General features: G+C 41.7%; 1 protein-coding gene and 1 long non-coding RNA gene across 2 annotated transcripts in view; one reads left to right on the forward strand and one right to left on the reverse strand.

The window, feature by feature from the left end:
- Positions 1 to 9,813, forward strand: part of LOC108167224 (uncharacterized) — a 65,546-nt gene extending 55,733 nt beyond the window's left edge. Inside the window, exons 3-5 of the long non-coding RNA XR_001777593.1 lie at positions 8,519 to 8,558; positions 8,658 to 8,726; positions 9,185 to 9,813. This is a non-coding gene — a long non-coding RNA (uncharacterized LOC108167224). The remainder of the gene's footprint in view (positions 1 to 8,518; positions 8,559 to 8,657; positions 8,727 to 9,184) is intronic.
- Positions 1,211 to 6,097, reverse strand: LOC103480445 (alpha-2 adrenergic receptor-like). The gene has a single exon (XM_008435394.2). It carries the CDS (start codon positions 5,007 to 5,009, stop codon positions 3,726 to 3,728), a length of 1,284 nt encoding a protein of 427 aa, XP_008433616.1. The 5' UTR covers positions 5,010 to 6,097; the 3' UTR covers positions 1,211 to 3,725.
- Positions 9,814 to 11,128: the final 1,315 nt, after the last annotated feature.

Genomic DNA, 11,128 nt, shown 5'->3' on the forward strand with positions numbered 1-11,128 from the left:
GTAATCAATAAATTTCATTACTTTGCACCACTTGCAGCTTCCGTCCTCACAGCGGGGTAGGCTCATGCAAAAAAGAATAGAAAAAAAAAGCATCAAAAGCTTTTTGGTTACAAAAAACGGCGACAGATTTCCCTGCTGTCTCCTATCACACTTCCCACCCGTCACAATTACACGTGGCGAGGAGCGGTTTTATTTTTGTAGATTTTTTGGACATGAATCTCCGGTGGCTGCGAATAGCAGTTGGAACAACAGCAGATGGGATCGTAATCCGTTACAAATGGCTCTTAGCTGCGTACATGCGCGCTCACCCACAGGACGAAAACGTGGCGTTTTTGAGTGGGGAATTCAGTTTCTCCTCATTCTGGCCCACAGGGGCTCCGGGGAATATTGGATTATGGTGCAGCCAGAACCGACATCAAACCTGTTGCGCCGAAAGGTCACCGACACATATGGCGGCACTCCGTAACAGAAACCGAATGCCTTCTTTGTTAAGTCAGTTTTATGTCAACTAGGCCTGGTTGAGTCAGTGTTTTGCTTTCATGTAACAGCAGACTATGCAGTTACATTTATCCACCCATCCTTGATTTGTTTTTTTCTTGCACTCAGAAGAGTTCCCAATATCTGACGTCTTCGTGGGGGGACTTTGACCGAGTTCAAATACCTGAACTAACTCCGCATATCTGCAGACAGAGCTATGATGTTGTTGGGGATTAAAAAAGAAACCAACAACAAACATACGGCAACAAAAAAACAGGGGGTAAGAATACATCTACCCTACACCTCACTGCCCCTATTTCTACCCTACCGCTGTCGCCCTGGACGTCAACCTGACCACCAAATATCTGATTTTTGCCTTGATATTAACTATAAACGCGTCTTAATGTGCAAAACACACAGTCACGAGATATGGACCTTGGCTGAAAGGACGAGATTCAGAATCAAAGCAGCTGGACAGACGAGCCCAGTGGTACGACTGGCCTAAGCTCGAGTTGTAAGATGAAGAGCTGCGTCATCGGGGAATAGCTCGGTGAAGAGCGCCCGTTTCCCCTCGTAGAAATGAGTACGCTGTGGTGATGTAGACGTCTGATCGGGATTTCTTCTGGGCATCTCACTTTTGGTTTGCCCAATATCACGTCTTGTCTGGGTAAACCTTGGGAAGAAATGTAGCGTAACCACATCCCCTCTATATAAACAAGAAATAAAGTCATGCTAGCATTTTCCAAGCAATTTATTCACCACTACTGTGCATGTTTCAGTATCACACCAGGTGACATTATGGGTTATCTATCTTTTATTTTTGCACAACAGCAAACAGATTAAGCAGAATAAGGATATGTACTGCACTTTGCCAAATCCAGAAGCAGCAGAAAATAACAGAGGTAGTTTTTTTTTTTTCTCTTAAATAAAATACCTTCAAAGTAAATTTATGTTTCTTAGCAGTTTAGGGTCATTGTGAAAGTTATGACCTTGATTGCGCGTCATAAAAACATTTTATTATATCCAAGTGAACATAATGGTCAGTGCCTCTCAAAGCTAAACACAGAGCATATTTCAGTGTCGGAGACTAACGTATTATGTTAATGTCATCATCAGTCAGGGTGATGTATCGCCGTGACAACACTCAAGGCCCCCCAGCCTGACCATTGCAGTTTTAAAGTATGTTTACAGCAGGAATCATGAAAAATTCAACAGTTTGACGTTGGCAAACTGTTGCCAACGTCAACAGTTTGGAGGAAACTGGATAGCAAAAGGAATACCTTTAAAATTTAAGATTATGGTTTCTATGCACACACACACAAAAAAAACCTTACACATTAGTCCCGTTGTGCAATATGTGGTGGTTAAAATGCCAGCAGAGTGTGGCGTCTCACACAAGAACTGGATTAGCGAAATGGCCCAGCAGTTTTTAAGAGTGTGCAAACTTAGTTTTCATCATTTAATTTGAATCATTTTAATAAAGAGGAGCAATCAAGGTTTGGTTACGCTTCCGAAATGACAACCAAGTTTCATTTTTAAGAAAGAGTCAACAAGAAAGAGCTGAAGCTGTGTATATAAGTTGGCATATTCAAAACTGCCAATCAGGTCCATGTAAACATGAATTCAGTTTCAGAATTAAAACTGAACTTTAATGTTACTAAGGTGTGAAAGTATGAGGTTTTTGAAAGCAGGTTCTGTTGAAAGGTTATCTATCGACTACCTTCAGTAGATGCCTTTCCTGTTGTCTTTATGTGGCATAAATACAGAATAATTAGTTCTGGAAGCTGAAGTGAAGCTAAAGTTAAAGCCAAAGTCCTGCAACTTTTAGACGTGTCCCTGAATAAAATGAGGCCTGGAGTCAGAGATGGCTGTCCTACACCAAAGTTTTGCCGTCTTTGATTAACATCAATCTCAAAAACATCAAATAAATTCTTAAAAGGTGCATTTTGTTGACCCTTGAGCCGCCACGCTTTCATTGGATTTTACTTCTACTTGCAACGACAAATATCTACATGTAAGAAACAGAGGTTGGCGCCGCCAATGATCTCCTTGGACAAAATACACTGCGAAAAAGAATAAAGTGCAACTGTGTGACATTAAAGTGCAGCAGTGTAAAAGTTAGAAATATTTACAAATCTTTACTTCCACATCTCTTTTTACTGTAAATAATGATTTGCTCTGTTGTAAATAACTGCGCTGTAGGTTGTTGTGACATTTTTGAGATCGTGGTCGTCTTAAAAGTCTCAGCTGCTTCATCCTGATTATCTAGATTTAAAATAACCGAAGACTGAAGGAGAATTGTTTAATGCAGGTAAGATATTGTCTGCTAATAACATCTTCACAGAACCTCCCATCAAAAAAAATGTGAGATTAGTCCTTTAAACTTTTTCGATTTGTAGAGGTATTATCTGCTCTCTTGAGAAGGTTTTAGATTTATTTAGTCATATATTAGAAAAAAATAGCATGTGATGGAAAGGCTTTTTCAACAAGCATTTCTTAGCACAGTAAACCTCATTTGCTGTTCAAAACATGAAGCTTAACATTAGGGATTGACCCCACTTGTTACTTCACAACAAAATCCAACATCCCTGTAATGACAAATTGACAAATTGTTTTAACACTTTCCTCAGATTGACCAAATTGTGTAACATATGGGAATCTGGTTAATGCTAAAACAAAACAACCTGTTGCTTCTATTTTTCTTGCAACACACTTGACCACTGGTTATACCTCATTTATCAGACACTAAGTTATAAACTACACTTCCCAAAACGTCAAGTTGTTCTTTAAAGTGTCGCTGTCTTAATGAGGATAATCACTTTGTGCTTCCTTCATGCATTTTTGCACTCCTTAATTAAAGCCTTGAATAAAACTGTTGGGATGATTTAATAACAATAGGCAAAAATGGGGGAGCTCCAAAACAAAAGCACAAACTGAAAATGACTTGTGGCTTGTTATCTACTTATTTTACCTTTTAGCTGCCACATAATGTTATCTTTTCTGGATTTAGAGGGGTGGGGTGGTGGTGGGGTTGTATTGAAAATACCCCTCTACAGCATTACAGCTCAGACATAAAGGACGGCTCCACTCAATAATCAGATCAGGAAGTTCTGTTAAGAGTGATGAAAATATACAGCATGTCGCTCCTGCAGCCAGTTCAGGGTGTGCACTTCCATGAAAGACGCGATACTGGACAATAAGATTTAACGAAGAGCAAAACACAATCCAACAGGTTTTCCCTTTCAGGCCTAGAAGGACTTCTTCCACGACTTGCAGAGGATTTTCTGAAAGGCACGCCTGAAGTCCCGGTTGAAGATGGTGTAAATGGCCGGGTTGAGGGAACTGTTGCAGTAGCCGATCCAGAAGAAGAACTTGAACAGCGGGAGGGGGATCTTACACGAGTCTCCGCAAATCCCGTACAGGCTGTAGCTGAAGAAAAAGGGGAACCAGCACACCACGAACACCCCCATGACCACAGCCAGGACGAACGTAAACCTCTTCTCTCGCGCCTGGGAGACCTTCTTCCTGGCGAACGAGCTCCGGCGACACTTCCTCCTGGAGACGAAGAGGTCCACGGACTTGTTGCTGACCCCGGAGATGCGAATTGGGAGAGAGCTTTTCTTCTGGCCACCCACAGGGGCTCTCTGGGAGTGGGGTTTGTGACCTTTGCCCTCAGAGGAGGAGCTCTCCTCCATGTCGGCCTCCTCAGTCTGTGGACCCGTGGTGACTGTGCGTTGGCTGGGTGTGGGAGGGCACTGGCAGTGGCCGTTCTCCCCCTCCCCGTGGAAAGGCGAAGACGGCTTGCTCAGTCCGTTCTCAGTTTGTGTGACGCCATCCGGTCTGGGGTTCTTCCCCGACACACTCCTGGTTCTGGTTTTGGCCACCTGGTATATCCTGATGTACACCAGGATCATTATCAAGCAGGGCGCGAAGAAGGAGGCAGTGCTGGAGGAGAGGATGTACCAGGTGTCGTCGTTCAGCTCGCACTGAGGCTGAGAGCCGAGCTCCTTGTTGCTGTCGACAGACATGAGCGGAGGGGAGGAGATGAAGGCAGAGATCAGCCACACGATCAGGATGATGCACTTGATGCGCTTCGGAGTCCGCTTCAAGTTGTACTCGACAGCCTGCGTAACGGACCAGTACCGGTCCAGGCTGATTGCGCACAGGTGCACGATGGAGGAGGTGCAGAACAGCACGTCCAAAGCCAGATAGATGCCACACCAAACTTTCCCGAAATACCAGTAGCCCATGAGTTCATTGGCCAGAGAGAAGGGCATCACCAGAGTGGCGACCAGGACGTCCGCGGTGGCCAGAGACACCAGGAACAGGTTCTGGGGGGCTTTCAGCGCCCTGCTCGTTAGCACGGCGATGACCACCAGAATGTTCCCAACTACGGTGAAAAGAATCAGAAAACTTACGAGAGCGGCGATGCCGGCTATCGCGGCCAGAGAGTAGCCGCTGTCGGGGCTCCAGGAGGAATTCAGCTGGACCACCGTGAACGCGTCCATCCCGCTGGCGTTCTGTGACTCCATGCTGGGTGAACGGCCGGGATCAACTCACCGTCCAGCTCCTCTAGCAACACGGGAGTCCATCAGTAACGCACGGCTCCGACGCAGGTCTACCAAATCTGACGAGACAGGCGCGCGCCAGTAGACCCCCGGTTAGGGCGCAGCGTGCAGCTCTGACTGTCCGCCTCATCGGAGGATAACGCGCGTTGAGAGGACGTGTCCGCTGCATGTTGGAGGACGCGTGCAGCGCGTGCCATGCCTCCTCCGGCTCGTGAGGCGCTGAGCAGCGTCCAGCCGCAGCTCTGCCTCCTGCAGCACGGTGCGCTCTCGCTCCCAATAATGCCCCATGTGTTCTCATAAAAAAAAAAAAAAAACCTCAGCCGCCGCCCCTCCCTCCGCACATTGATTTTCCGTTTGTGACACGAAATAAACGCTAAATTTCCCTCAAATTGCACATTTTAACTAAAAAAAAAAAAAAAACATGTCCAAAATTTTACATGAACGCTAATAATAACTGTAAAAACAGCCACACTCTTAACAAATCCCCAGAAGCAGATCTCCTCTTTTTCTTACAACAAGCATCCACTTCACTGGAGGTCAGTGTTGCAGCGCTCAAAACCAAGTGTTTCCCCTCCGACAGCCGATCTTGCCAAAGTCAGCGGGAGTAAGACTTTAGACAGAGTCTTACTCAGGCCGAGATGAGGACTGGAGGTCCTGGAGCTTTTCGCTGGAGCCGGTTGTTTTGTTTTTTTAGGGAGGGAGGAGATGATAGGAGATCATCAAGGTGAGAGAGGCTCGCGGCGTCGCTGCGTAAAAAAGAAAAAAGAAAAAAAACAGGAGCAGGAAGACAGATCGGCGCTTTTCAGCCCCCGTTGCGCACATTCACATGGATCAGATGGATCAGCCGCGCTCACACGGCGGAGCGCCTGTTTGTTTTTGTTTGTCTTTTCAGACGTGGTGAGATGTTTTGGAGGATGTGCAGCATCTGTTTTATATCCGGCAGGCTGAAGATCCCGGCTGTCATCAGCATCTGTTCTGTTCGATCATCGGGTTAAGATTTATTTAGTTGTTTACTTACTCTTGCAATCCTTTTTTTTTTCGTTATTTCATTATTTTTTTATTTATATGTTTTTACATTTACTTGTACTTTTTGAGTCATTTATTGAATTATTTATTCTTTCAGCTCTTATATGCGCTTTACAATAAAATGTAACTTTTGCTTTTTTAGTTGATTCTTTGTCATTTGTAAACTTTATTTGTGAAAAAATCATTCTTTTTCAAGTCCATTTCATAGTTTGTAAGTATTTATTTATATTTTAAATTGGTATTATCAACTTCCAACTTTTTCCTGACAATACCATTTATTAGATTTAGCTCAAATGGAGATGCCAATAATTGTGCCACAATTAATTTAATTAGAAACTTTTTTTTTTTAGCATGAGATTCTCCTCTCCCCACCTCCCCCACACACACAATCCATGCTAGAGTTGCCAAGAAGTGTATGATATAAAAACACACCATATAAATTAAACACAGATTGATGTTTAAAGCCTTTATTTTTGTTCGTTATGATTATTTTCTGCTTACAGACAATGAAAACATGACACTTACAATCAGAATATTATAAAAGACAAACAATTACGCACATGAGTAATGTAGAAATATTAAAAGTATGTTTAACACCTGCTTCAGACCCGACTGTACGTTTCTTAAAAACAGGTTGATGCTTCCCAGCTATAGGTTAGGTCTCATGTCACGAACATTTCCCTCTCTACTTTCATTGTTTTCCAAACAGCAATACAGCAGAGTTACTGCGTTTTTCTCTTCTTCCTTTTTTTGAAGCTGTGCCTTTTGTTTTGCATTGGTGTACACCTCCTGAATAGCAATGCCAGTCAAGCCAATGAAAGTTTCAAAACATTATAAGTTGCACTGGTTTCCGGTTGTTACTCTCCATATTGTGCTCATCTCTCCTTGTTGATTGTTACCAGAGGGTGTAAAGGCGCCGATACGTTTTTCTCTCCATGCACACAATCCATCTGACTGTAAGAAGTTTAACCTCTAATGGTGCTTTTATGGACTTTTCTTGATCGCTATCAGCTTCTTTTTTTGGGGGGGGGATCTACCAGAGGCTCTTTGTGTCTTTCAGGATAAACGCTAAGACTTACTGTGGAAAAAGGTGCTGACTCATACCTGGCTGAAGATGTACGTAGAAAGCTCAGATGATGTATGGACTCGGATCATATTCCTTTGAGGAATGATGTTTTTGTTACAGATACGTATATGCGGGGGAAATACATTATTCTATGCAGGAAATGCTGTTTGTGGCCCATAACGTCATTTTGATTCGACTTTTCCCGTAAGATATTTTTTCATTTCCTGCAAAATAAAGGAGTGTGAGTTAGGAAGTTTTTATTGGTTTGCCAGCTTTATTGCACAACAATAAAATATCACAGAAACTCTGCCTCTTTATTTGAACCCCCGATCCACCGGTGCTCCATGTTAAAACCTCCTTTTTCCTTTAACTTTTTTTCCAAAATGGCTCTTAATGTCATGAGGTTTAAAGAGGACTCGAGCGCAGAACTCTGGTAAAAATGAGAATTTTAATAAGAAGACTTGCAGAACACAAGGGAGACGGGGATAGTAAAAGGAGAAGCCGGCAATAAAACCGAGCCAGAAACTATAAGAGGCTTAAATACAGTGTGATTGTTGAGAGAGGCAGGTGGTCGATGACAAAGAGGAAGTAGAGAAAGGAAGAGAGAGGGGGAACAGGTAGACTGGAGGAAAGATGAATAATTAACACTAGGGAGCTGAACGATGCTCGAAGAAACGGCGAGAAAGAATCCCACTGATCGAATACAACTAAATCCAAATGTGCAAAGAGCAGAACACGAGAATAAATACAGAAACCGAAATGCAAAGGGATTGAACCAATGTGGAGAGATCTTAATGAATACGGGGACCTGAACAGAACGTGGCTAAACCTCTTAAGAAACAACACAAACACAATAGAAGCCAAACCCAAACATCCAAGAGTCGTAACATTTTACTCCTTTGGTGCAGAAATTGCTGGTGCTTTTCCATGGCTTGCAGAGGCTCTTCTGAAAGGCTCGGTTGCAGATGGTGTAGATAGTTGGGTTAGTTGGCAGTAACTAATCCAGAAGAAGAATCTGGAGAGCAGGTCTGAGATCTTGGATCATGTGATACACACCTCATGGCTTCGGGTTCTTTGGTTTGGAAGCCTATTTGACACATTAAGGTTCATCCTGATACATACCTCTTCAAAGATCAACCAACCCCAAAGCAACTTTTTTCTTTTTTAAAGGTAAATCATATAAATAGGACCTTAACGCTCCTGTCTTGATGTTTCTTTACAAATTGTGACGTTTTTGTGTGAACTTGTTTAAATTTGCAACATTTTGTTATATCTGACTCAGTGCTGCTCTCTTTGGGTTGAACCGTGGAAAATAAGACAGGTGGATTTTTTATAATCATCTGCTCAAACCCACACAGCTATATTTCATTTTCTTTCACAGGTAGAGGCCAGCAATAGCTCTGCCACACCCTAAGAGAGAGGTAAGATTATTCCAGTGAATTATTTTAACCACTATATTTCATTTAAGTTTAATAGAATTAACAGAATAGTGAAAAGAAATGTGTAAATGTAATTTACAGACTGATCTGCAGCAGGATACGATAGATCAATGGCAGCAAGTGCAGCCACAGACGTCGATAAAAGTAAAAGTAAGTCTGTTTCACTCATTACAGAGAATCTGGAAATTATTCACAGCGCTTCACTTTTTTCACATTTTGTATGTATATTTTTTCATACAGTTGTCTGAAATCAATCTTTTTTCCTCAAAAGTCTACAAACAAATACCCAATAATAACAATGTGCTGACCGAATTGTTTGGAGGCACTAATCTGTAGGCCTCCATCACTGGTAAGTGATGCAAGTTTGAAATCACCAGGACTCTTCCTGCAGCAGGCCGGCCGTATGAACATCATGCTAGAAGAATTTCTGTGTATAATTTTGTGGAAAAAGGTTATCTTAATACAATTTGGAATAAGAAAATAACATAACAAAATGTGGAAAAACTGAAGCACTGCCAATACTTTCCAGATGCACTGTAATCCCAACATTTGGCATTTGCTATTTTCATAACTGTGGTACAAATCTAGTCTTTTTTTTCTTGTTTTAGCTGATGCTGATCTCATCATTGTATTATTTGGTGACACAAGTTCAGTTGAGACTGGAACAAAAAACATCTTARTTAACCAAGATGAGCACACAGAGTTTTCATCCAAGCTGTACGACTTGTGTGGTCGACACATWTCTGTTATTAACCTAATTGGCCTGCGAGACATTAAAGAAATAACTCTAGATAAGGGAATCAATGCCTTTCTTTTACTGATCTCGTATGGCCACCATGTGAGTCAATACAAATCAGGGCTGCAGTGGTTGGAAAAAACTTTTGGGAGAGGAGCAATTTATTATTTGATGACAGTTTTGACTCATAATTCAGGCGAAAAATATGAAGATGCATTTAAAGACCTGAAAGTTTGTGACAGTTTTGTTGAAAAGAGATACCACACATGTACCAGGAGTATGTCCGTCTCAGAGGAGATAGCAGAGCTGCTGCTAAAAATACAGACAATGGAGGCTGATTACAATCCATCCTGCTTTACTGGACTCACATGTGGTGGAAATAAAGAGCAAAATAAGGATTTGGAGCCAGAATCTGCGGGACACAACTTGAGTTACTCATTTGGTGCGTTTTCACAGCTGTGAAATGTCAATGTTAAATTTATTTATATAGCACTTAAAAAAAACTGCACCATGATAAAATAAGTTGATGAAAAGAAAAATAATACGAAAAAAATATTAAAAAGAGCGAGTCAGACGGCGTCCTGACTGTTGCCTTGCAGCAAGAACCTTCTTACTGCAAGGCAAGAAGTTGGTCTACCAACCACTGTGCATCATGGCCTTCTTTAATAAATATTTTAACTTATATCTTTGTGGTGTGGTCCATTTAAGTTAATATGTTAACTGAAGTTCAGAAGCAGGGCCACATCCAGATCACACCTCTAATTATATGTAATTATCTAATTTCATCCCTTCCATCCATTTTCTCACACCCTTATCCAGGGGTGAAAGTAGAGGGGTAGGGTAGGGTACTGCGTACCCCTAAAAGATTTAGCGGGGTTACGCAGTACCTGCAAGAGAGAGGAGCGGCTGTCAGCTGTAAAAAATCAATGGGTTCACTTTGCAGCTGTGAGTGATTAGTTTTTCAAGAACAATCTAAAACACGACTTAATCAGTTAATAAATCGCCCCCCCCCCCCCATTTCATATTGTTTCTGAACTGTTCTTTGCTAGAGCAACCCAACACGTCGATCGCGGAAGGTTTTGAGTCGATCTCGGCATTAGGTGACAAACTGAACGCCGCCAGGAGGCTGAGAGCAGCACGTCCTCCTCTGACTTCTTATCAAAACGTTCATAACTTTATTAAAGAACAACAACAAAAAAAGTCAGCAAAACGTGTTTAAATTAATGACCCAACAAAAATAATAATCCCAATAATTATTGTTTCAACAAGGTGTTGCGCAATTCTGTGCGTTTTGGTTCCATTATCAAAATAGCAGAGCAGGAGTTTAAAATTGACTAATCAACCACCGCTGTGTTCATGAGAGGCTTATTAATGATTGTAAAAATAAATATCAAGCCTGAAAACCTGATATCGTATTGGACTAAATGTTTTAAACGTCATCTGTGCTCGGCACGAGGAACGAGCGGTTGCCACGGGTGATTTTAAACAACAAAAGTTTGCATTAAATTATTATAAAATCATGCAAAGTTGGCACTTTTAATGGACTTTTAATGCAACTTTTAGAGCAACTTTGCATTAAAAGTGTCATTATTTACTGAACGACACTTCATGACAACTGTCATAAACATTCATAAAGACTTTTTTATGTCCGTGACAGGTCATGTTTTTGACAGTTTAAAACTTTAAAACTACTTTCACCCCTGAGTGTGTGCATATAACTGCTCAAAAAAATAAAGGGAACACTTAAACAACACAATATAACTCCAAGTAAATCAAACTTCTGTGAAATCAAACTGTTCACTTAGGAAGCAACACT

The sequence above is a fragment of the Poecilia reticulata genome, linkage group LG18, assembly GCF_000633615.1.
Source record: "Poecilia reticulata strain Guanapo linkage group LG18, Guppy_female_1.0+MT, whole genome shotgun sequence".
NCBI lineage: Eukaryota > Metazoa > Chordata > Actinopteri > Cyprinodontiformes > Poeciliidae > Poecilia > Poecilia reticulata.

What these genes read in the sequence shown, in the direction of transcription:
- LOC103480445 (XM_008435394.2), bottom strand. Translation starts at nt 5,009, where the DNA reads ATGGAGTCACAGAACGCCAGCGGGATGGACGCGTTCACGGTGGTCCAG.